At 39.8% G+C, this 27329-nt stretch overlaps 2 protein-coding genes across 3 annotated transcripts in view; both read left to right on the forward strand.

Moving 5' to 3' along the window:
* LOC6034878 (tRNA-dihydrouridine(16/17) synthase [NAD(P)(+)]-like) overlaps positions 1–27329 on the forward strand; it is a 129621-nt gene that overhangs the window by 14913 nt on the left and 87379 nt on the right. The gene's annotated exons all lie outside the window — the stretch shown is intronic.
* On the forward strand, positions 4179–9104 carry LOC6034879. The gene has a single exon (XM_001845096.2). It carries the CDS (start codon positions 5635–5637, stop codon positions 8491–8493), a length of 2859 nt encoding a protein of 952 aa, XP_001845148.2. The 5' UTR covers positions 4179–5634; the 3' UTR covers positions 8494–9104.

The following is a 27329-nucleotide window of genomic DNA, read 5'->3' on the forward strand; positions in this document are numbered from 1 at the left end:
ATTTAAAAATTAAATTTTCATCTCGATTAACTTCCTGCATCCAGCAAAACAATTACTCGCCATAAATCAACCCACCCACCTGGTGCTGCATGCAGGTCCCAAGTGCCATGTCCCAACCAGCAGCTGCACAACGCAACTTCCTTCCAGCATCTGAGTTTCAAGTGGGAGGGAGCAAACGCAGATTGTTTACCACTGAACTACCCCCACTCCCCAAGGAGCAAACGCTTGACTTTTATCGTCCCCAAAGCTCCCAGTGAAAGTGGATTCTCGCGTGTGTGTTTTCCCCGCTCAACCCTCCAATGGAAAGTAAAACACACACAAAAAAATCATCATAAATTTTCCCAGCTTGTGTGCGCAATCCAATTTGTGAGGCACACCCTGGGGGGTTGTTAGCCTGGGTGCAGCCAGAGGTCGGGTTTTCCCTCAAACCACTAACGGCATCAAAAGGGTACCCACCACCACAACATGCAACGCAACACTTACCAAACAGTTGCCCTGGAAAACAACCTCCCCTTTAGGTTGCGCGTTTGGGCCAAAGTAACAGCGTCGGTTCAAAGTTCAAAGTTGTTACAGCTACGTGTGTTACTTTGCCACTTTTGTGGGGCGAAGCTGCCAAGGCAACAACTTCAGTAACTATAGTGCCAGGGTGTTTATAAGTCCAAAGATCGATATCAACCTCCACACCCACCAAACTAAAACCCAATGACTTGAACGATCCTTGCGAAGGTTTCCGCTTGAAAGTTTAATGATTGATGCAGTACGTGTGTGTGTCGATGGAGTCGCGAGCAACGCGAGTTTTGTTTACTGGGCCAAACAAGTTTTCCAGTGGGTGGAGGAAAAGCAACAGACAAAGCGACCGATACGATATGGCATTGACTGACTTTAATGTGCAGCGAAGAAGCGGTTGTCCTGACGGAGGAGGACTCATGACCGCTGCTGTCGTCACTGGCCCGTCACGGCGGACGTGATGTTGTGCTGTAGTAAGTTTGTTTACGGTTCTCAAACGACACGGCTCGGAGTCGGTCGGGAGGACATGCGCACTGACCGAGGTCCTTACTATGCAGGATGAACGTTGGTTTGGGTTACTGAATGAATCTGCGTGAGTTTTGAGCACAAGGTGACTCTAATGTTGTTTATCATCCTTATATTAGTTCCTGAAAAAAAACGTAAAAAAAATCATTTCAAAACTGTTATTATTTATGGGAAATGTGATCTTTTTTCGAATCTGGAATTACCCAGAGAGTTTTTTTTCATGTGGAACAAAAATTTGAATTTTTACATTACGTGTTTTTGTTACTTCGCAGTGTTATTCTTCAGCGTGGAGAAAATACAAAATATCAAGCCTGATTTTCATAAAATTTAGGGGAAAAATATCACAAAATGTTTTATACATCATTACACACAGTGTATTTCGTAGAATAAACTGAGGGTAAAAATTTCGAAGTTTGATATTTTGCACCATGAAAGAAGGGATCTTTCCCGATATTTTGCGGGGTCCATCGACATATCGTCGCCGTCGTGCTAACTTTTCGTACGTGCATTTTGGGCCAAATTGAGTTTAGAACGGCATTTTGTGCAGCTCACAATGCCTCACCTTTTGACCTTCACATATCCCCAAATTTCGATTTAAATGCTGAAATATTCAACGAAATCCGAAAAAAAAACTCCGTGCTTTTTTGTCACTATACATATAAAAGAAGTTTCAATCATGTCGTGCTATCTTGACACTCCCTGAAAATTTGATCTAAGTGCGATAACTGACCAAAGGGATTCAGGTCAGAACGCGTTTGACGCACGTACAAGTTAGGCTACCGTCAACATTTGTAATTATAACTCGGGACTCCAGCAACTAACTTCAACCAAACTTCGGAACAATGTACAGAATAGTCAGCCAAACAAATCGTGTTTGTTATTGTTTACATTGCGCGCTCTAGTTTTTGTTTAAGGTTAAACATTAAAACGCGTTTACTCGGAACGTCGAAATGGCGGATGCGACAAGATAGCAGCGTCGATAAGTAAAGTGACAAAATGCACGGAGTTTTTCGGATTTCGTTGTAGGGCGTCCAAATTTCCCGGGAAACGGGGAAAATATTTTTGGAATCCCGGGAAATTTTTGAAACTGTCATAAGGATGACAGTTTTTAAATAGCATAAATGATATTTTTTTTTGTTTTATGTTGTGCTTTTGATTATAAATGAACTACAATGTAATTCAAATTAAATAAATCTTATTTAAATATATTTCTTTTTATATGACATGACCAGAAAAGCTTGGAAAATATCTTTTAAAAACAAGAGGCGACAACTAATAGAATGACACCAGGCAGTGTGAAATTTTAAATAAGTTTTGAATTTCATGTTTCATATAATAAAAAATCTTGCAGCAAGTAGCAAAAAGAAGTTTTTTCAACATGAGTCGTACATTCATCGGATAAATCTCGATTACATTTTCAAAATGTTCTATGTACATAAGAAACTCTTGGTGCATTGCTTGTTTTGATAATGTGATAATACGACTAGTGCTGTAAAAACAAGTTTTTTAACAAGTTGCTTACAACATTTTTTGCAATCCCGAATAAACGCCTTTTGAATGGAATTTTGGCAATCATCCATGTGTTAAATAAATTCAACACTAAAATTAAAAAAAAAATTATTGATACAAGTGCTGAAAAGTTCAACTTATACATATTTTCTTTATGTTACTACCGCCAACTAGGAAAAAAACAATAAATTATGAAATCGATGTTCTGTAAAATTGTTTTGTTCTGTTCCTATTTGAATCAAAGTTATTCAAATCATCATGCAAAACAAAACAAATGGCTGTCTCAATTCGTTTCATTTGTCCTGATTTGCCCCACATGCCGGTGTTTGATGAAAAATAATTTGATTTGATTTTTTCCAAATCTTAAATCATAAATATACGTAGATATCTCAATCTTTAAAATATGTATAAAATCAAATAGGAAATTTAGGCATTTTGCCTTGCATTTTGCATATCGGTAAAGTCAATTTCAACAGTTTTCCACACGAGCGGGACAATAAACCAAATTAATGCTCATATATGCCGAATGCAAATAAAAATGCTTTAAAATTATTATCGATTATGAGGTATTCATCTATTTCCACAACCAAATCCGAAAAAAAAAATCAATTTCGGGAATTTCATATCTCAGGATTGAAATCGTATTTTGGGGATCTGTGAAAGTCAAAAGGTGAGGCATTGTGAGCTACACGAAATGGCTTTCTTAACTCAATTTTGCCCAAAATGCACGTACGACAAGCTAGCACAACGGTGACGATATTAGTTTCATTAAAAAACGTATTTTTCACCAGAAAAAAAAACGATAAAAAATCATTTTGAAGCCTTTATTATTTTATGGTAAATTTAATCTTTTTTCCGACAATAAGGCCGTTGCAAATAATTTTTAATGTATATGTCGCCCCCCCCCCCCCCTTCAAAATCGGTTCGAAAAATCGAGGGGCAAAAAAGATATTTTTTCAAAAAACTTTAAAATTTTAAAGGAAATAGAAGTCTAACCAACTGAAAACAATTAGAAATGCATTTTCCTGCGTTTAAAATAATCATATTTAGCATGTCTGAGATTGATCAAAAATATTTTCTATTTTTGTGAATTTCAATGTATAGCACCGCTAATAGTTTTTTTTCAGCGAAAAAAAAATCTCTTCAATACTTGGATATTTTGAAAACTAATGATTGCAAAACAACTGGGCAGGTAAAAAATGCACTTAAAATCACTTTTTTCATTCAAATGTTGAGACCATGGCATATTATTTCAATTTTTATATTTTTTTTTGGAACTTACTTTTGGAACTTGGAACTTAAAAACACTCATTGTTATGATTTTTATTCTTTGAAGTTCAAACCACCAACCAAAGATCGAATCAACAAAGTAAGAAAAAATATATGATCAGATAATCTTATCTTCGGATAGTTCCATTGAAGTTCGTAAAATCGAGGATCTGATGAGTTGTATCGAGAAATCGGCATCCCCAGCGTACGCTTATCAATCAACTCCCCTCAAAATGAACACCAACTGATAAGGCATAACATTTTCCTCCCGATCACTCCGAAGAGGGGAATCCTTCCCAGCTCTGAGTGCCCCCGAGTACCACGCGAGTACCTTCATTCATCCTGTCGGCCTCCTTTGGCCGAGCGCCGAACCCGACCGTTCAGTCGTAGTCGAGCCACAATCCGAATCGGTCGTGAAAACCCCGGAACAGCGCAGTTCTTTTGCTAAACACGGTGTACAGGTGGATTCGGTCGGTGGGGGACGGTGTTCGCCGCCTAGAACATAGCTAAGCATAGAAGGACGAACGAAAGGTCTAAAAATACAACACAACTCCGTTTTCCCTCCCCCCCATCAAGCTCGCTTGCACAGACACACCCGTGAACCGCCGTGTGCCGGTTTGGGGGTTGGTCGGTCGGTTGTAACTGTGGTAGTGTCCCCGCTTTCTTACTAGAAACACACAAGCAAGAAGAAGGGGGTGTTCGCGGGTAGAAATAATGAAAAGTGGAAAATGATGTCGGTCGGTCGCGTCGTCGGTGTTGCGTCGGCCTCGGTGAACTACTGCTTGGACACCGTCACCAGGACCGTTGGATATGCTCGTCGTGGTGGACGTGGGCGATACTCCGACAGTCAGGATCAGCCGAAGAGCGAAGCTGCTGGAGGGAGCGTCCTACACCTGGCAGGGCCGTGATTTATGGCCCAGGATGTTTGTAGCTTATAGCGACGACTAGACAGTGGAAAGGAGCTTTCATTGGGAGTAAATAGTGCATGAGCGATTGAATTAAACAGTGGATGATTATGGTTCAGTAGAACGTCGTCAGGTGTTGTTGGGATTCTTATTCGAAACAGAGAGGTATCCAGCTGATGAGCAGTGCGAATGTGTGGATATTACATAAGAAAAGGCCGAACGCATCAATCAACGGAAGAAAAGGCCCACAATACGGTAGTGAGAAGCAAACATATGAGATGTTTTGAAAACAAAATTCGTTCACGGGCCACGGCTGGTAACTCGGTGGTGAATTCCATTATATAATAGCTCAGCAGAGCAACACCAGTGTGTTGTTCGGATTGCGTGAGAGAGTGTGTCCTGAATCGGGCGTGAGCGACCGTACCGATGAACTCGAATGACGTGACACGGCAGTAACTGAGTCGGCAGGATCAAGCCACCACACAGCTTGGTTTGGGCTATGTGATACGGAATACGGTGTCATCGGTCATTGGGCCGACTTGTGTGAACAGTAATCGCTCCCAAAAGACCTTCCGATTGTGTGTTATCGTCTGATGGGAGGGAAATTTTCGGAACAAAAAGCCATCGCTTCGTTCCGTTCCTTTGACTGGCTAAGAATGCGTGGGAGTCACGTCGGGTGTGAAAAGTAATTGCAATCGATAAAACCAACCGAGGCGTGTTGCCGCGAAGACCGCTCGCGTGTGGAACGTGTTTACGACGCTGAATCCAGAAAGTGAAAAAGTGACGGTGTGGGTCTGTGTGGGTGCTATAATGTTAGAGCGATTGCCAATAACAACAGCGAGTACAACAATTACGCCAGCTATCCCATCTACAATAACAACAGAGGCGTCAACAACCCATCGTTCCTGGATTGAATATCATGCTCACAGAGCAAACCCAGCGACAGCAGCAGCAGACGACACGACACGAAGGCGGTGCCACAGCGACGACACTTCGCAAAGCCCTTGCCAGGCAGAGTCGCAAGCTTACGCGCAATCAGTTCTGCTCATCCCAAGATAATTTGGGCGCTTCCGAGTATCGCAAGGATCGTCGGGTGCATGGGTTGCAACTGCCGTTGCATCCGCTGCAACTGGTCGGTTGGTTCGCGTTGATTCTTTTCGGTTATTCGACCTTCGCTCTGCTCATCCCGGCTCTGAAGCCTTCGGTTCAGTTGCCGCTTTACTACGTGCTAGCAACGCTGTATCTGCTGCATCTGGTGTCACATCTGGCAGCACTGCTGCTCGATCCGGCCGACGTAGAGCTGCGTCGCAAGAGCAGCCGAGCGGTCGTGCCCGAGTTTGACCGCAGTAAGCATTCACACGTGATTGAGAACGGACGGTGTCATCTGTGCAACATCAAAACTACCAGCCACCGGACCAAACATTGCAGTGTGTGTAACAAGTGCGTCGGTACCTTCGACCATCATTGCAAATGGTTAAATCACTGTGTTGGTGGTCGAAACTATGTGGCATTCCTTATGTGCGTGGTGAGCGCCGTCATCGCAGCGCTGGTCATTCTGGCCGCTGCTGTAGTGGAGATTGTGTTGTACCACGTGCAGCCTGAGTGGCTGAATGTAGCCTGGTTTGGCTTCGCGAATAGCTCCGACACTACTGCTATCGTTGATCCCACCTCGGATCAAACAAACACTGATCTCAACAATGATACTCTTGCAAACTCTACACTACCGTCTCTTTTGGACAACATCACTAGCTCGGCTCAGGATTTGTTACTTAACCAAACTCTCTTCATCAACGAAACGGCAGATAACGTCACCGATGAAGCCACGGACTCCCCAGTCGATAAATCACCCGCGGGAACCGGTATCAGTGTCAACAATACGATTTTCCTTGCCATTATCGGATTCCTTGGCATCCTCGCAGCTATAGCTGCCGGATTGCTTCTGCATCTGTGCTTCTTCCACATCTACATCTCATTCCTTGGTCTCACCACCTACGAATACATACGCAATAATCGTCAAAATGTAATGACAAATCAACCCACGCAACTCCCGCAGGATGCTCGATCTCTTGCAAATGGTCCTTCAACCACCACATCAACCGTGGGTGCCACCTCTAAGCTTTCCATGCTGTCCAACTGTACGAAATCCCATCACACTATTCCGGAAATCTACATCTGCTCATCGGCCAACCCTGCCGCCGATTTGTCTATACCAGGGCCCCTGAACGACCTGAACAGACAACGACCCCGTACCTTGCATTGCTGTGATAACTCGAAAGAATGTACCAACAATATCACATCGGCTGGTCTTCGCAACCTGGATTCGGTTTCGCTAGCTACGGCTGCTACCAGTGCTTCGCTTACCACCACTACCCGTCAAAAATCAGCTTTCTACATGTGTTCAATGCTGGAAGAGCGAAACGTAGCAGCTGTCAAGGGCCATCCCCGGGAAAAGTGCGAATCACGCACGTTCCACTGCTGCTCGCAGTATCGACAAACGGTCAACGGTGAAGACTTTGAAACAACGACCACGTCCGAGTCCTTTGTCCAGTACAGTGAACAGTGCACCTTCTGCAGTGTCAAAATGAAACCCGCTGGAAATGAGCTGGACAAAGCCGATCAGATTACGGCACTACAGGAGAAGCAATGCTGCGTCAAGTCTCTCACGAAGCATCATCGCTGGAAGAGGAAATGGAACTGCTGCTCGAACGTGCCGGACAGCCCAGACGTTCCCGGCGATCCGTTGAGATCCATATCCGCCGGTGTGCCACAGCAAGATGTGTTGCAACACTTTCCCACGATCACCAATGTGATGGAACATAATCATCTGCAACATCAGCAGCAACAACAACAGCAACAGTTGAATCATTATGAACTGACAAATAATGCAAATCGTGCCAATAACATTAGAAATAATAACTGTGTTAGCAACAATAACTGTAGCACTAGTACCGACAGTAGAAACGGTAGTGGCAATGGATACTACGACATAAATCTGATATCAGTCGGAGATCACAACGCTATCAACAACAACTATAACATCAGTTCTACCAGCAATGGGAACAACAACCGTATTCTGAACGATGCGAACGGGAACGATGTCTCACTAACCCCCATCAGTGTCTCGCCGGTACCGAAGCGGCCCCGAGCTCGCCTTGTGCGACCCTGGCCAGTGGTTCGACTGCGGCACATGATGCGTATGATTGATCGCTACCGTAGACCACGGTGTCGACCTGGGCTTGCTCCAGCAGCAGCGGCAACCGGATCTGTCAAACAGAACCAAGTTAGACCCCTGTCAACCAGCGAGTGTACGGCGACGGTGGTCGCTGGAATGACCGCGTGTGGATCCGGATCTCCCACAATGCTTCCGACATCGACGATCCGAACGGATACTCCGCCAACGATGCCGGCCTTGCCACCGCCCGTACGGCGTAAGCTCAAGAATACCACCGATGACCTGCAGGATCTCGTCAATACGCTCGCGTTAGTCCAGCAACAACAACAACAACAGCAGCAACAGCAGAATCAACAACCGATGATCCGAATTCCGATCCATCCATCGTACCGTCGTAGCCGACGGAAGACCTTAATACGTAACCGCAGCCCAACGCTATCGCCGATCCACGAGTCCGGCCTGTCGAACCCGACCTCGCCACAACTCTGTAGACACTCGTGCTCGGCCAGCATCTCATCGCTGGCTTCCGGAGCGGCTGCCAACGTGTGTGGCGGTGGTTCCAGCGGAGCCCAAGCGACGTCAACAACCGTAGATAGACCTATCTGACTTGTACTTGGAGCGCGTCGTTTGCAGCGTACATCTGTTATCCCAATTGTACCCTTCGCAGACTATTTGTACCACATGTACTCACTAGTATACACCCAATACAAGCATCTATCACTAGAACGCGAACTCTCTACTATCCCTTTCTCTATCTCTCTATTTCTCTTTCCATATTAATGTATGTGTGCGCGTGTACTCACCCACACAAACTCAGTGTTAAATCTTGTAGCTAAAACAACCAATGTAAGATCAAGAACAAAGTATTTGTGAAACAACGAAATTGAAATTTCTAAACACGTTTAGTGACGACGAGAAGGGAGAGGTGAATTGTTCATTTTTTGGATACATGCATGTTTTTGGAAGAATTTGAAACCTCAAGGACTGTTGATTGAACCTATAAGAAGAGAGGTGCAACACAAAATATCTAAACTAGCGGTAGGTTAAACTAAAGTGATTGTGAAACACAAACCGTTGCGAAGTTGAAAAAGGAGAAGATAAGTGGAAATAAGGCGTCCTATATATTATTATATATTTGTTTTATAAAGCGGAAACAAGTTTTAAAAAAGAAAATATATAGTAATAAAATATTTGTTTCTAGAAGGAATAAAAAGTGATTGCGTTTTCTATGATTCGATGAGAAAATATAACGACCCTCCGAAGGGTAATAGCGTTTCGGAAGCATGAAAGTTGCTCCATTTACCTATTTTTATCACGGTGGTAATCGGTGCTTAGTGGATTGCAGCGGCTCTATTCGTGGAAAACTTGTTGAAATTAGTGACAACTTGAGAAAGCTTTCCCTTCGAAAATACCAGCTATTTTTATTGCTTCTCTATTTTTAGTTCAAGAAAGACCACATGTCCAGCACACGGATTGCATCACTTGGATTACGTTTGACACTTCATGTGCTAGTTGTGTGTATGTGTGGAAAACTCCGTGGCGTAGAAGTAGCACATACGGAACCGTATCCTATCATCCTATGTTTGGCCTTGTGTCCTTCGGTGTCGGTATCTTTTCACAACACAGTCCGCTACTGCACGCTGAAAAGTTTATCAAGGACACGGTGAGAATATTGGAAAAGCTCTAATTTAGTAGCACTTGTGAATGGGAGTTTCAAATCATGTCACAATACTAAATCCAGTCACTGCACCCAGTGACTGCTCGGTATTCAAATCTGGGATTTTTCTTTCTTTTCGGTTCATCTAGCAAAATTGAACGCTTTTATACAATAATGTTTTAAATCCATATTTAAATAGACTCAAAAACTAAACCACCGAACACTACCAAATTAATCCCCGAATTGATTGACTTTCCGGCTCTGCTGCTGCCAATTCAGAATTGTACTCCCCGACTAGCTACAGTCCACGTCTTCGTCCCCAATTTTCCTACAACCCCACCCGCGCAGCCCTTGCCGAATGGCGTAGAATAAAGCCAATTTTTCCTATGCAAGCTCGGCGTAGTCAGCTGGCTGGTTTTCCGTGTTGCTTGCCTGCCAGCGGCGTGTTTGGAAAAAGGATTTATTGATTTTTATTTTAAAATTCTGTCCTCCTGTCGACGACGACGGCGAATCAACGTTTGTACACTCCGGCAATCAGGGTTTTTTCAGGTCACCAGTCATAGATGACGTAACGAATGAGGTGCGAAGTGTTTGCTTTGTATTGTCGCGGAATTTAAGGGTGGAGTGTGGTTTGATGTGGTATGAAATGTGCTAGTGGTTGAGTGGTTGGTCCACCTCAACCGGATAATTATGAGTTCATGAATAAACTAGTTTCACCCATGTGGCTTCCCGCGAATTGGTGGGAGTTTATGAAACTGAAATGAAAATTGTTACTTCTAGTCATTAGATCGCGGTGTGAAATATAGGTCACTAAAGGTTTAATAATGCAAATAGGAAATGTACCCTGGCATCATTTTTTTTTTTGCGTTATAACAACACCTAACAAAGGCTGGACTTGAGCAAGAACAAAGTTTCGTTTATTGAATCGTTTGTAGAATCGTGTGAAATCTTGAACTAGTAATTTTACAACCATTTACACGCCACGTGGGCATATTTTAGTAAAAATATTCCTTCTCCTCTGATTATTCTTGGTTCTATTTCTATGTTAATTGTTTAGTTAATCATTTATTCGATGGAACCAACATATTTTATTCATTGGGTAATTTGGAAAATTGTGCATATTTTTTTAAATATTTTTTTATTTTGTATTATTTTCTCAATGGAATTTTTTATCATATATCGTATGTAAGAATTGAATTTAATTTATATTTTTGAAAGAAAATGAGCTTTCTTAAACATAACTATTACAAAAATTGAAATTCGAACCAAAAGTAACGGGGAAATGATTTGTTGCAATGTTAAGGGCTTGATTTTTATTATTTTTGAGGCCGTATGTCAATAACCCGTTATTTGATCAACAATGTTCCAAAAACGAAAAGAGGTGATAGCTTTCAATAATATTTTTGCTTTGGCGCTTAGTTTTGAGAAGTGTTTTGAACAATTTGAGAAGTGTTTTTTTTACAATTGAATAGAACAACAGATCCTCTGTAATTACTTTTAGCTTTAAGACAAATATAATTACATAAGCCGACTCGTTCCTAATCAGGTCTCAGCACCAAAAAGAACTTAATAAAAATAATTTTATGAAAAAAAGTGCTGATTAGTTTAACTTTTCAGCATACAAATGAGTATTTTAATGAACTTTTCAGCACTGTTATTTTTGGTGATGATAAGTAATCCATTTCGTCGTTTTCCAACAAGTTTTTTTTTATTGAAATGTGTCAACTCTGACTTGTAATTTAAATTTTATATATTTTTCTACTTTTATGTATACAATATTGACTAGGGTTAGTGAAATTTCACGATTTCGCGGACAGCGTGAAATCCGTGAAATTTATCTTTTTCCGCCGTGAAATTTTATAGTTGTGTGAAACTAAAACGATATTTCTCAAAATAATTTATCAAACTCAAATAGGAATAAAAATAATCTTATTGCCTACTGTATAATTAAGCGAGTTAATACCCTAATTTAATTACTAATATAGGGTTAGTGATTTTTGACGATTTCGGGGATGCCGTGAAATTTATCAATTTTCTCAAATATTTTATAACAACGTTATTAATATTTCATCTATAAAGACTTTTGAAGTAAATTTTATTACTTTTTGATGCTAAAGAATTGTTCAGATTTTCTGTTTTTTAAAGAAACTAACTAAAGTTAGTAATATTTTCATTCACTGTAATGAAAATTTTACGGATATTATATTCAAAGGTAAACTTTCAAAAGAAATTAAAAGAAACTAGCTTTGTTTTCTTTAAATAACATGAAGAGATTTTTTTCTTTGAAATCACCTTTTAAACCATTTCAGATTTTTTTTTTTCGAGTAACGATATTTGATTATTTGGGTGGATGATTCCTTTAAAAGTTGAAAAAAAAAACTCTTAAATTCGATTTCGTTACAAATTATACTAGTTTTGTCCAAATTATTTTTATTGTGCTAAATGTCGCAGACAATTCCAATTATTTTACTCATTTTGGCTGGACAAGATTGTTAAATCTTGCTTTGATATGAAACTAAATAAAACGTAAAATGATAAAGCGAAAACTTTTTAGCTTTATTAGTTGGATATTTAAAAAACAGTTCAATAAATGAGAATACACCCTGCATTTTGTTTCAAAATATAAATAGAGACCATAAACCAGAAGGAAACTTTTTTTAAAATTTTCAGTTTATTGAAAAATAATAAATAATGAAACATTAAAAGAAGTTTCTGTGATTCAAACATAAGATTTTCAGAGTTATTTTAACATTTTTCACGTTCCGCGAAATTTGCGTCAAATCGTTCATTCATCGCAAAATTATCATTCAACTCACGTGCTTTGCTACGCAAATCTGTTCAAGCACAATAACATTGTGCTGCAAAGTTATTCTTTCATCTGGCTTACATCTTCGCTCAATCCCCAAAAAAAAAGATGTTTCCCGCCCTGTTATGAAACATAAACAGCAAGCAAACCCTCCCGGTTTCGAGCTGTCAAACACGTTGAGTCGCTCAAGTGTGGGCGACGGCGAAGGGAGTGGGGGGGGGGGACAAACTTTTTGAAACAGCTTTAAATATTTAATCATATTTTTCGGGAGCGTTACCTTGATGACTGATACAACTTTGGCGGGAGTCCGGAGTTTTGAATGCGGCACGTCGAGGGTCTGACGTACATTGGGCAAAAGTTGCTGGTTGGAATGAGTGATCGACGTAGGCTGTTTTTCTCAGTGTCGCCAGCCTCGGAAATAACATCCGCAAAAATAATACTTAAGACGAGCATCACTCATCAAGATGCTGAACCCCGGCGATGGAGGTAGTCTGCTGAAGTTTACTTTTCAATTTATTCCTATTGCGTATTGTCATTTCCTGTCGCAGAAGTGGGCGAGCTTGGGGAGAATCAACATTTACACAAAAGATAAACAGAACTTTGAGCGTGGAAAAGCCTTACTTGGAAATGGTGTATTTTTGTCTCGCGTAAAATGCTGGCGTGTTTTGGAGAAAAATATTGTGGCTTGTACGGAGTATTGTTGAATGTTATCCTGTTGAATTATTGAATATTTGAGGCTGTCTTTTTCAGTACCATACAGATTACACAGAAAAAAATCAATTCCCGTAAACGTGAATTAAGTTCACGAATGTGAGATCCACGAAGGAATTTATTCATGAGTATGGTGCATTTGCACCATAAACGTGAATATATTCCTTCGTGGTTCTCATAATCGTGAACTGACTTCACGGTTTCCAGAATTGTTTTTTTTTCTGTGTATTGCAAGCGGTATTAGCTTCAACTATCACCCAAAGTTTAAGAACGAGGGGATAGTTATCACGAAAAGAAACGTGAGGAAAGTGCTATTTTGCGAGAGTATAGTCCTCTCGCGTGTTCATTCGTTCATTGGAACAGTTCATCCTATTGAGTGGCTTATATAGACAAATGACCGCCACATAGTCACCGAACCACGGTGCCCCATATGGCAAAGGCACGGTTCAATATGCCGAAGGTGTTGGGTTCGAGTCTCGGTACCCCGGTACTTTTATTTTTGATAGATGAACTTTTTTTGAAGATGAACCCATGAGTAAAGTACTCTCGGTAGTTTCGGGATTTATCCTCTCAGTCCGCACACAGTACCACTTTAATACCGAATCGTGCTCTTTATCCTCTCGTATGCCGATGTCCAGTTCTGGTTTATCAAATCAGTCGCATTAAACGCAATGTGTTTTGGTTTCCGGGCGAATTCAATCGTATCCTGCTATCAAACATCAAAGACGGAAGGAAACGAATTTCAACGTTCTTCACTTCGTTCCGAAGGAAAAGTTTGAAAGCTCAATACCAGAGCTATCCACAAGTGGCGGACGATTGATCGAATCGGAAGTATGCTAAACAGGTTCTTCGAACTTTGATCAATGGTTATAATTTTAAAAGCTGCGTCTTGAAAGCCATTGAATTTTGTTCTTATTTACACAAAGAATTTTAATAGTAGTTTATGCAACAAGTTGCAAAAAGAGAATTTCTTCAGCACGAGTCGTACATTTATCCAACTCGGTGAACCTCGTTGGATAAATGTACGACTCGTGCTGAAAAAATCAAGTTTTGCAACGAGTTCCATACAACATTTTTTGCAATTCCAAAAAACACACACTGAGTGAAATTTTTATGTCAAATTTTCATTTTTTTGTCAATAAATCGTTTAAATCAAAAAAATGTAGAAAAATGTTACTTTTCAAAACAAGTGCTGAAAAGTTCAACTTTTCAGCACCCATTTGAGTGCTGAAAAGTAGAACTTTTCAGCATTTATTTTGAAAAGTGTTGCTATTCGATTCTGTTATTTTTGGGCCAGAAAAGTAGGCTATTTCGTCGTTCAAGAATGACAGGAAAAGTAAGTAGTTTCACGACGGAATTGCAAAAAATATGTTTTTTGCAATTCTGTCGTGAAACTAATTACTTTTCGTGTCATTCCCGGACTGTGAAACAGCCTCCTTTTCTCTTCCAAAAGTAACAGAATCGAAAAGTAACCCTTTTCAAAACAAATGCCGAAAAGTTTTTGCCGAAAAGTTTTACTTTTCAGCTCTAAAACGGATGCTGAAAATTTGAACTTTTCAGCACTTGTTTGGAAAAGTTTCAACATTTTTTTATTTAAGCGATTCATTGATTAAATATATGGAAATTGACTTATAATTCTGTTCAAAGGGTGTTGTACGACGAATGTACGACTTGTGCTCTTCTTTTTGCAACTTTTTGCATAAACTACTATTATTAAGTTTTTTTCGACAACTTTGTATTTGTTAATTTTTGTGTACTATTTAAGTTCAATCTTTTAAATTTCTCAAATGTATTTAAGGAAACCGTTTTTGAAATTTCCTCTAATAATACAAAACTTTTGACATGGGATAATCTTAATGATTCAACCCTCGTTAAAAGTGCAAACCAAAAGTCATGCCGGAAAAGTTCGGGAAACTGCTTCGTTTGCAGCGGGAAACGGCAGAGTGTGTAATTAACTCCGAGATTTAATGAGGTGTGCAGTGTGCAGCTACTGCCGGGGTACTCAGTGCTAACGATTTGTGTACATGTGCAGGAAGTATCTTGCCGTTCCTTAGCTCTCTGCCAATGTTTGCTTCTGTCTCCCATAAGCCACGTGTGCGGCATGACGAGACGGGATCTGTCCCAATGTTATAGAGAGGGAAAATATGCTGATACTGCACAAGACTTCCGCGCAAACACGTCATCGTAGGATGTCCTTTGAGACGGAACTTGACGTTCAGGTAGGGACGAGGAACTTGAAAACCCATAATGAATGTAATAGAGCTCTGGATTTCTAATGATTTAATTACTACCCCGTAACAGAATTACCGGTTCCGTTGTGTGTGGTGTGTCGTTTGTTGGAGGAGGTTGACAGGTTCAACATTTGATAGTTGTATTTCGGCACAGAATTACTTTGTGGTTAAGGACTTGGATAGCAGTGTGAATTTGAGAATGGCTACAAAAAGAATCATCCTCTTAAAAAACCAAATTCTTGCTGTCAGATAAAATTAAAATGAAAAACTCCAGAATTCCAAAGGCAACGTACTGATTTACAATCGTCTGGCATTGATCTGACGTGATTTTAATGACTTTCCCAGCAAGTTACTTTGTGCTTAAATTTCCATTGCCAAAGTCGAAACTCTGTCCTTTTACGCTCCCTTCGCCACAAAAAAAGAGCAATTTTCCAATCCAATTGAAATAACACCTCTAGCTGTTCTTTTTTACGTAGGGCCACTTCCCCTGACCAACACCCTGGAACAGATGCAGCCCTAGCCGAGGAATACTTTAATGCTCAGAAAAAGTTTTTAATTTCCAATTAAACTTTAACATTTCGGCACGTTCCGGAGCAAACCAAGAGAAACCTCATGTGGTATAGCTTTTTGTGTGACGCAGCGTTTTTCTTGCTCCTTTTTTTGATGGTTTTTCTATTGCGGGAAATTTATGCCACCACCAGATGAAACAATGGCCGATTCGATTCTCAGCTCTGTGGTTTTTACTTTGATTCGTGAAAGGTCAGGTCCGCTGGTAAACTTTTCCACCACATAAATTGACTCTGCACGAAAGTTTGATTAATTTCACAGCAAATTGCTTGGCACGTCTCGGCGCGTTGAGTGATTAATAGCTGGATTGAGTCCAGTGCCTGGTGATATTCCCTACACAGCATCAAAATGCTGAACTTGTTCTGGAGCAGTTGATCAGGATTAAGTGCAAGGGAGTGCATTGGACACTGATAAATGCTGCTGAAATGGTCGCTGCTGCTGACTTTCTTTTTTCGTGAACACCTCGCAATCTGCACAGTTGAGAAAAAAATTATACTTCCAGAACTGTAACACGTACGATAGCTTCTCCGTGCATATACTGTCCATTGTCGTTCGGTGTTCATCCGCAGTGCTCTGCTTGCTACATACATCGACAAGATTTTCACTGAGTTCAAAAAAGGGCTTTCGGTTGGCCGGTCGGTCGGTCAGCTGCCGCTGGAGCAAATTATCTGCACTCCATTTGTCACGTCTAGGGTGTAGCATCCTGCTGAATTGGATACTGCTAGCTTCCACTCATCATTCGCGCTTCTATCCGCTTCGATCTGGACCCGAGTTGACCGTACTTTTGGTGTCGAAAGGGGCGGGAAAAATGGATTTTTTTTTTCGATGATGATTTTTGTTTGCCACAAGCCATAACCGGAATCGAGATATTCGTCGAGAAGTTTTATGGAATTTTTGCCTAGGCCTCCGCGACTCGTTTCATGCATAATTTATGGTACTGTTTTTCTGCACGTTTTCCACACCCCTTCCCAGAACGAAAAGGAAATGGCTTGAGATGTTCGCTCTCTTTCGGATGCTGACTGTAGTGTGGTCCACGGATATTTTATTATTGTGTTTATTTCAACAAATGTTTAACAGATTTTTGACCTTGGGAGCACCCCTAGAAATATTAGCTATTTTTTAAAGTTAAGAGATTATTCAGAAAAAAATAATACTATCTTTAAAAATTACTATAGGGTAATTCTCTACCAACTCACACGAAATCGGGAAAAGTTGCCCCGACCCCTCTTCGATTTGCGTGAAACTTTGTCCTAAGGGGTAACTTTTGTCCCTGATCACGAATCCGAGGTCCGTTTTTTGATATCTCGTGACGGAGGGCGGTTTCCATTTTGAACATGCGAAAAGAGGTGTTTTTCAATAATTTGCAGCCTGAAACGGTGATGAGATAGAAATTTGGTGTCAAAGGGACTTTTATGTAAAATTAGACGCCCGATTTGATGGCGTACTCAGAATTCCGAAAAACGTATTTTCATCGAAAAAACACTAAAAAGTTTAAAAATTCTCCCATTTTCCGTTACTCGACTGTAAAAATTTTGGAACATGTCATTTTATGGGAAATTTAATGTACTTTTCGAATCTACATTGTCCCAGAAGGGTCATTTTTTCATTTAGAACAAAATTTTTCATTTTAAAATTTCGTGTTTTTCTAACTTTGCAGGGTTATTTTTAGAGTGTAACAATGTTCTACAAAGTTGTAGAGCAGACAATTACAAAAATTTTGATATATAGACATAAGCTTATAAACATCACGAGTTATCGCGATTTTACGAAAAAAGTTTTGAAAAAGTTACTTTTTGCGTTTCTCTTTGTTTCGTCGTCCGTGTCTGTCGCGGGTGACCATGAACGGCCATGATCGATGACGACCAACTTTTTCAAAACTTTTTTCGTAAAATCGCGATAACTCGTGATGTTTATAAGCAAACCCTTATGTCTATATATCAAAATTTTTGTAATTGTCTGTTCTACAACTTTGTAGAACATTGTTACACTCTAAAAAATAACCCTGCAAAGTTAGAAAAACACGAAATTTTAAAATGAAAAATTTTGTTCTAAATGAAAAATGACCCTTCTGGGACAATGTAGATTCGAAAAGTACATTAAATTTCCCATAAAATGACATGTTCCAAAATTTTTACAGTCGAGTAACGAAAAATGGGAGAATTTTTAAAACTTTTTAGTGTTTTTTCGATGAAAATACGTTTTTCGAATTCTGAGTACGCCATCAAATCGGGCGTCTAATTTTACATAAAAGTCCCTTTGACACCAAATTTCTATCTCATCACCGTTTCAGGCTGCAAATTATTGAAAAACACCTCTTTTTTCGCATGTTCAAAAATGGAAGGGGTCGTACCGCCCCTCCGTCACGAGATATCAAAAAACGGACCTCGGATTCGTGATCAGGGACAAAAGTTACCCCTTAGGACAAAGTTTCACGCAAATCGAAGAGGGGTCGGGGCAACTGCTGTGTGAGTTGGCGGAGAATTACCCTATAACATTGAATGCATCTCGTCTGGGGGTAAGATTTGGTCAAGTGGTCAAGGTTGTTCTCACTAAACTCAACCTTATAACTTGTGTTTAGCTTATCCAATTACTGCTTCTTCTAAAAAAAATGTGTTTAATAAGCAAACACTTTTGCATTAAACAAAAATCAAAGACATTGATTAACGGTTATTTCTTGCAAATATTGTTCAATCAAAATAATGAAAACAAATAAGGAAAACATTTTTTGACAGTTGTTGCACAAGAAAACAACAAATTTGTCTGATTCTTACACCCGTGGACCACACTGATCTTGACGAAAAAGCACAGACCAAGAAATGGGTTCGCCGAGTACATTCCACCGACAAAACTTGCTCTGACGTTGATGAAGATGTACATTCCACGTCAAACCACGCTGATAGTCAACGCGACCGAGCCAGTCAGCAGCGATGAATTTTCCCAAGTTATGGGAAATTTATGCATACGAGAGTCGACTGTTGATGGCGTTGGTTTGGCTAGAGGTTGGCAGCTGTATAACACGGTATACTGCGGGACACAGATGGTAAATCGATTGAAATTTAGCTGGAATTTCATTTCGCAATTTATTGGATTTGGTTGAGATGATGCAATGTAAAAGCTATCAACAGAAACTGTACAAAAAAGGTCAAAATTTTCTCCATGACACATTACAGAGGATACATTGCTGATAATGTTCCAAGTCTCACCCTTTGGACCAAAAAAAATCTTCAGTTCCTAAAAGGTAGCCCGATCAACGCTCAAAGCACACATCGTTTAGCATCAAATGTGTTGGCCCTTAATTTGCTCATCCGTTCGCATAAGCTTTGTTTTCCTGTCGGTTGAGATTCTGAACGTGTGGCGTTGGCTTGTTGGCGTTCACTCTTTGACGTTTCATCGCACCATGGCCTGGGCATCGTCTTCCCCAAATGTGTGGCCCCGCAAAATTAATCTTGGCACAAATTCGTCAGATAAAGGTGTAATAAAAATCTTGGCTCCGGCCCCTCGTGCGGTTCATCCCGTCGGAAATCCTTCCTTCCGGTCCGCTAGCCAACGAACCGCTCTGGCGGAAATATGTGAATACCGGGGCAGGCCCGGCTACGGACGTGACACACCGGGTTCTCTGACGTAGAACCACGATGATGCGGTCGGTGCTTGCTGGAACATGCGAACATTAGCACGTACTCCGGCAGGGAGGGAATTAACACAAGACTACAAACTCACACAGATATTTTTGGGTGTACTGTCACGGGAGTAGCCAGCAAACGCCAGCCATCGTACACTGCGGACCTCCACCTCTATAGCTGTTTATAGGTAGATATTGACTGTGCGAGGTTCTGTAAACCGGAGGCTACATGAGTTCTAAACGTATAGCGTGAGATAACATCATGATGGACCGGAATGTGTATACTCTTGGAAAATGGATTATCCTACATAATATGTAACGAACGGTTGACCCTGAGAAGCGGATATTGGATTTTAGCTTAAGCGTGTAGCATAACAGAGAAGCAATTACAACGATTACAGTATCATAATCAGATTGGTGAAATCGTTATCGAAATGAGAATAAAGTGAGTTGAACTTGTTTATGGTTTGAAATTTTTCGGTATTATTTGCAACGATGACTTGTTGCAGCAATGATCAGATAGAAAAATGTGATTGCAGAACCTTCGTAACAAAATTACTTCAGTTATTTTTCGAACAACAATTATTTGAAAGAAGCTCTAGATATTTAAAAAAAAAGATTAAAACTGACAGCACCTACTCTTAGCACACAAACCTTTTGAAAAAAGGAAGATTATACTATAGATTGGTGCTACCGTTTAACCGCAAACGACGCTTTTGGCTGCCATATTTTCCAACTAAGAAATTTAGCGCACAATCAGCACTGCTGGAAAAGCCTTCTTATGTTGTGCGTTTGGCTCCTTGTTATGATCAAGCAATTTTGGGAAGCTCCAGCGAAAAAGGAAACCGTTAGAGCATAGGGGAGAGTAGTCAAATGTTTGAATTGCGGCTTGTAATTTTGTTTTAAAGCTTTTATTCACAAATTGAACTTATTTTTCAATCGACTAAATCTCACCACACACATCATTCTCGTACGTTTGCAATATGGGAGCATGATCACGCCTTAATGTACATTTTAATTCACTAAATGGAAATCGTAACCGTAACCATTTGCATTCAAATGGGTGTGTTGTATAGTAGAAGCAGCACCATGTAAAAGCCGTTATGGATTGCGCGGGAAAAGCTTTTCCACTTTGCAGCATCACCACCACCAACTGGTCACGATGGGAAGAGATTTTTCAGAATGGCTTTTTGTTTGTGAAAATGGTTCGGTTTTCTCGAGACATTTTGGAAGCTATTTGTGTCAGCTTTGGTGAACATTTCGATAAGATATTGCTTTTTTTTTAACTTGGTTCTCTTAAGTGTTCACAAAACTTTCTATCATTTTCGGACTTTTTTCACTACCTACTGGCGGGACAATGTCCACCCTTGTGGAAGAATTTCAATTTGACGCAAACGGTAATGCTGTGCAGATAATGCTTTGGTGTCCGGCAGGCCGTACCAAAGCTCTATTCAGCGACGTTGAGAAGTTGAGGATTTGGACAGGATGAGAAAAAACCAGACACTACTACCCTTGTCGTCATATGGAGCTTCACGTGCATCCTTCCGTTTTATCTCCGCTTTTTTTGTTGTTTTGTGTCGGCTTTCCATACTGGCAGAGAAACCTCCCTAGACTGCCGGAAATCCTCTCGAAAAAGTCGAGAGCAGGCCACCACTATACTCCGTTGTCATCAAAAAGAGATTTTGAGCCCCGGGAAGCGACCTGGAAAGGAATTCGAGGCGGTCACCAGACCAAACACATTCCAGCCATTTTTCTCCCTCTTCAACCGGTCGCATTTAGCAGAGAAGGTCAGCTGTAGGCATCCGTCTCTGTATGGTACATAAGGTGTTATTTGGATCAAATTTTCATTCGGAAGCTTTTTCCATCCAACCTATTTTTTCAAACTCATCCACGTTTAAAGAATTCAAGCCGTGGTCAAACAATGTCTCCCCCCCAGGGGGGAGCCTACCACCGGATGTCCTTTTGCTTGCTTTCCGCCGGTACTCCAGACGTGTCATTTGCATTTTGTAATTTATTTTTGAATTATTCTGCTCTATTCTCGTACAGCAAGCAAGCAAGCCCCCCATGCACACACGAGTGGTGTCCTTCAACTGGACATTGCTCTTTCCACAGTGTGGTCCCAGAGCAGCAGGTCGAGCAGTGTCGCTGTCATCGGTGAACTGTGAACATTTTCCGGACCCAATTGTTGTTGTTGCTGGGCGGACGACCATGTTCCACTTTGCCAACCCGGGGACATTGGATCCCCTTGGCACATTAAATCGTAACTCGATAATTTAATCTGTGTGCGAAAGAGTCAATCCGAAAGCGTGCAAGCCTTTAATCTTTCGTTACGCATAAATTATGTAAATTGCACGGCTTGTGGTGGAACAACTTCCGAGAAAAGGCTAGAAATTCATACCATCCCGACACCCCCAAACCACTTGAAAGTTGTTTGACTCTAATTGAAGCTATAATGTTCGGGATGATGGAAAAAGATTTAAAGCAATTTTTATATCCACTACATCACTACGAAATTTGAGACCTTGAGCATTTCCTTTATCACCACTAAAATAAACAAATAATAATAATTTTTGAATTACATAGCATGTACCCATAACGCTTTTCCAGTTCTTATCGTTTTTTTTTTTTACAAAATATTTCGCTGTCGTTCTTCCATTAGCGGTTTCAACCGGTTTCTGGGGTGTAAAATTCGAGCTTCGAGCTAAAATGGATTTTTGAAACTGTGTCAGACAACAGGACAACACCAGCTAGAAGTACTAATTAATTTACTCTAAGCTCATCCGAATTTGAACTCCTCAGTTTAAAAGTTTTAACTTTAGCTTGATTACTTGTTCACAAATTCTTTCGAAATTTTATACTTGAATTAAACAAATATCCCACATATAGGGCGCACAATTTTTTTTTTAACCGTAATGATGTTAAAAGTACAACTTCCAACAGGTCAAAAAAAAAACTATTAAATTATGAAATTAGGTTTTATCGTGTTTTATGTCTGACCCAAACTGCTTTTAAATAACACAACAGTAGCAGTACTACTGCGTTTAAAATGACTGGACGTAACACGAACTTTTCATTTTTTAAAGATTTTTCTTGTGACGTTTCAATGAAATATAAGTCTGGAATTAAATAAACTCCAATTTGAGGCGAGGGCCAAACAAAATCACTACCAAATTTTCAAAATTTGTACACAAAAAAAAATACTAATCAATTTTGCTTTTGTTATTAGAAAACGGTCGATGCAATATTTTTCAACGGTTATGTTTTGCAAAACACAAACATGTTCTTCACTGTTAGCACTATCTTCCTTGAGCCTTAAGATAGTGGGGTAATTCTTCGCCAACTCACACAGCAGTTGCCCCAACCCCTCTTCGATTTGCGTGAAAGCCATTTTTATATATCTCGTGACGGAAGGGCATTTTTGAACATGCGAAAAAAGACATGTTTCTTTTCAATAATTTGCTGCCTGAAATGGTGATGAGATAGAAATTTGATGTCGAAGGGACTTTTATGTAAAATTGATCGCCCGATTTGATGGCGTACTCAACATTCCGAAAAAACTTTTTTTATCAAAAAAACTTTTTTTAATAGTTTTAAATCGCAACCATTTCCCGTTACTCAACTGTCAAAAATTGTGAGACATGACATTTTAAGTACCTTTCGAATCAGAAATAACCCAAAAGGGTATTTTTTTCATTTAGAACATTTTTTTTAATTTTAAAATCACGTGTTTTTCTTGTAACTTTTTGTGAAGAGGAAAGTTACTTTGAGAATCAACAATAACTCAAAAAATAAACAAATATTACCCCCTGATCTAAATATTCTTTACAATTTTTGTATGAGTATAGTGTTTTGTGCCCAGTGTTACATCTGACAGACGGTAATATTTAAATATCAAAATAATTTGCTAAGGTGCTAAGGTAGAATTAGAATAATTCATTATTTTGAATAAGTTTGGGCAAAGCTTAATATATAACAGTTTTTGCAGCATTTAGTATTGATTACAACAAAAAATCTAAATCATTTAAATATGCTATTGTTATCAACACCGAAATACGAGATCAACCATGCATTTTTTTTAAATTATTTTAACAGCCGCTTCCAAAATGCTCGTCTTGTGGTTTGTTTCATTTCAAAAATCTAATTTTCAAAAACAGAGGAGCAATTTTTCGAATTTTGCGGCATTTCACAGTATTGATCAGAGTTCACGGCCGAAGGCTTAGGGGAAGGTGGGGCAAGACGACCATATGGGGCAAGAGGAACAATCGCTCGTACGGCAGTATTTTTTACAGTTTTGATTATTTCCAGTATGAGGAATTGTTACTAGCAATGCAATTCGCTGATTCTACTACCTCATAACCGCCAAAACGACGTAAACGCCACGGGGCATAAGATTTAATGAAGTTTTTTTTCAAAACCGTTGTTTTCTTATAATATTTGGAAAGTACAAAATAAGGCTTAGGGTTCGTTTTAAGGCTCATTTTATCAAAATGCTATTTTTCCTAGATCAGTAGTGTCCCTACCAATGACTTGCACCAATTATAAAGTATGATTTAACTTTTGGTTATTTTTGTTGAGAGCTTTTAAAAAATCATGTTCAGGTGGGGCAAGTGTACCATACGGATTTTTAGTATGGAAAAAAATACGAATTGCTGCAGCAACACATTTTATTGTGAAATAAATACATAAAAGTACTTAAAAACTGATAAACTGATACAGTGATTTCATGAAAATTTACTATTTATCATCTAAGTAATAATTTTTTTTTCGTAAAAACGATCAAATTTTTAAGTAAAATTTTTTTTTGAATCTAAAATTGGAAAAAAACGTTTCAAATACAATCTAATCTGATATATCTAAGTGATAAAAGTTCCATTTTTAGCAAATTTCATGATTTCATTAAAATTTACTATTTATCATCTAAGTAATAATTTTTTTTCGTAAAAACGATCAAATTTTTAAGTAAAAAATTTTTTTGAATCTAAAATTGGAAAAAAACGTTTCAAATACAATCTAATCTGATATATCTAAGTGATAAAAGTTCCATTTTTAGCAAATTTACATGTTGTTTCATGCAAAACGTACGGAAAATCAAAAATTTTAAAACCAATTTTTTACATTAAAAAACAGATTTTTTAAAAACTTCTTCTATCAAAGTCTCAGTTAAGACCTGGAATAAGATGATTATAAAACATCCGACAGGTTTTTTAACGTGTTTAATGGGTTATAACGAGAATTTTCTTAGCTTGTTACACTTGCCCCACTTTCCCTTATTTCACGGATTACGCGGCTTTCGTGATATCGCGAAAAATCACTAGCCCTAAGCATCACCTAACATTATCCACAGTGTTCATTTCCATTTGTTTTTATTCAGTGAAATACAGAGCAACGTAAATGCAAATGCTCAATGAAAAGCCAATATTTATCCTTAAATAAGTTTATATTTGTTTGGGCATCCCCAAACAAACAATCACAAATTAACAGTGAAAAAGTTTTCCCGCCACAAATATCCCGCATCGCCGTCAACACGTAAAGTCAACCTCAGTCAGTTCAAGTCCCCCCCTGGGGGAAGAGGGCGTTGGTGTGTGTGCAACAATTAGTCGCCCCGCAGTGCTTTAATAATATTAGCTCTGAAGCGCATAATGTTTACTTTTCCGGATTTCTATTTGCCCGGCGCCATTCCCGACCGTTGAAGCATAACCACAGCAACGAAAACACACCCCCGCAGACGTCGATGACGTTGTTGGTGTCCACTTCGGTACCGGACCGACCGTGGCAATCGCAGAATCCCCGAGGGAACACTCGTCCTGCGGGCCGCCCTGATTAGGCTCTTCGTTCCGCATCAAGCAATTTAGCGTTCATTAAACATTCCCGTTGATGAGGTGCTCGGGATCCAGTGGTGCGAGGTGGAACCCGACAGTCTTGGGGGCTAATCTTGATTGCCCCAGAGGGATTGAATTAAGTGTGCAGTTCAGATTTGAAAGCACACCATGGGGGAGGAATTACTGTTTTACACGACTTACAAGAAGAAACTGAACGACGACGACGAAGGCTCTTTAGAGGACTTCGAGGGATGATGATGCTGCATTATGTATTTCGACGTGCTATCGTTGTGTCGTGTCGAGACAAGATGCTTCTCCGGTTTTGAAATGCACTTGTGAAATTTCTCCAACGTCTACAGCAGCATCGCCAGGTCATTACAAAGTTGCTTAATCTAGTTAGGACCATTTGCCATGCCAGAGAAGGGTTATTCGAAATTAATTCTCTGATAAGGCTAAAGTGGTTCTAGGCAGCCAGGAGTAGTGATGCTAATGACGATGATACTGAACTTTACAGTCTGCTTCACTTCGGCAAGATCTGCAACGGTAATGGACAAAGTGGGAGCATCATGTATAACATTAACTGCCCCTTCTTTAGCTGCAAAGTGGCCACTCGACTTAGAATAACAAAAAAGTGGGAAAATCGAGAATCCACAACAGAAAACTTAAGTAACATTTGAAAAGGGCGCATTAATATTTTGAAAGCCGGAACAATTTTGCATATTCGGAGACAACAGGTAACTAATTAACAAAAATTGCAGTGCAATTGTTTACATTTCAAGTTTTTTTTTGGAAAAGTGCCTTATTGTTTTTAGAATTCGCAAATTAGTTCGAACTGTCAAAATGCTTATCCACCCTTTTCTCGTGTGGCTCCAGAAATGTAATATCAAATCTGGAAAAGCTTAAATATTCCTCGATCAATATGACGCCATCAAAGTTTAAGGGATTATTGTTTTTCAAATAAATTGTACTTCTAAACTCAATTTGAAAGAGACTAAATCCCAAAACAAAACCCAACCCCCTAACAGTTTCATCTAAAACCGCTGCTGCAGTCATTTCCACCACCACGGGACATTTTTTCCAACATTTTTTTTCTGTCCTCGCGAGGCCACGTGGGCTTGAAAATCTGCAGGCCACCCAGCTGGAGCAGGAGGGACACAGGCCTGAGATTACGCCGTATTGTGGACCAACCACCGAGAGGGTATGACAGTGAAAAAAAACACACACACATAATTTATGACTTTATTTTGCACGATTTCCGCCGGCCTTTTTATTGGAGGCAGCTTTGCAGCAGATCATGCCAACCAAAGCCTGCAGCAGAGGACCATTCGAGGGGGGAGGTGGGATGCGTTTGGCCCCATCCGGAGTTGGGTCATTACGCAAGTGTTTATTAAGGCCATGCAAATGGAACTACAGTTTGTTTGTTTTTTTTTCTGTAAGGTGATCTGAACCAGCTGCACCACAATAGGATGCACGTGGTATTGAGAAATGGCTTGGAAGTTTGATTGAGGCCATTTGTTTTAGGGGTCCAGAGTGGCAAAAAAAAACATGCTTTTTTCAATCTTGCGATAATTTTTTTTTGGTAAAATATGTATTACTTTTTCAAAAGAATTAAAACCGTCGAATTCAAATCAAATTAAACTATCAAATTTAAATTAAAACCCATCTGTTCAACATTCAAACGAGATGAAATTTCTATTTTATTATCCCATAAATCACACAAACAACCACAAATGCCGACACAAATCATTCATTGTATTGGAAAACAATTAAACGTGTAACAGATGTCCCCTGTTCGACACCAAACCCCATCATCAACGCCTACGTCGACGGACAATGAAAATTGCATCGCAGTTTGTTGCACTTTCACCAGTATTGCATGCTGTTGCATCAGGATAAAAAAATGCTCCCTCATTCATCATCACGAGAATAAATGGAATTTACAGCAACAAAAAATGGTCTACTGGAAATTGGTTCCCGTTATCGACATGCGTTTTAATCTTTCAATCTACTTTGTTGCCTTTCTTTCTGAAAA

Source organism: Culex quinquefasciatus, chromosome 2 (assembly GCF_015732765.1).
Source record: "Culex quinquefasciatus strain JHB chromosome 2, VPISU_Cqui_1.0_pri_paternal, whole genome shotgun sequence".
In the NCBI taxonomy this organism is placed as follows: Eukaryota; Metazoa; Arthropoda; class Insecta; order Diptera; family Culicidae; genus Culex; species Culex quinquefasciatus.

Coding starts and splice junctions, on each gene's coding strand:
- LOC6034879 (XM_001845096.2), top strand. CDS start 5,635: ATGCTCACAGAGCAAACCCAGCGACAGCAGCAGCAGACGACACGACAC.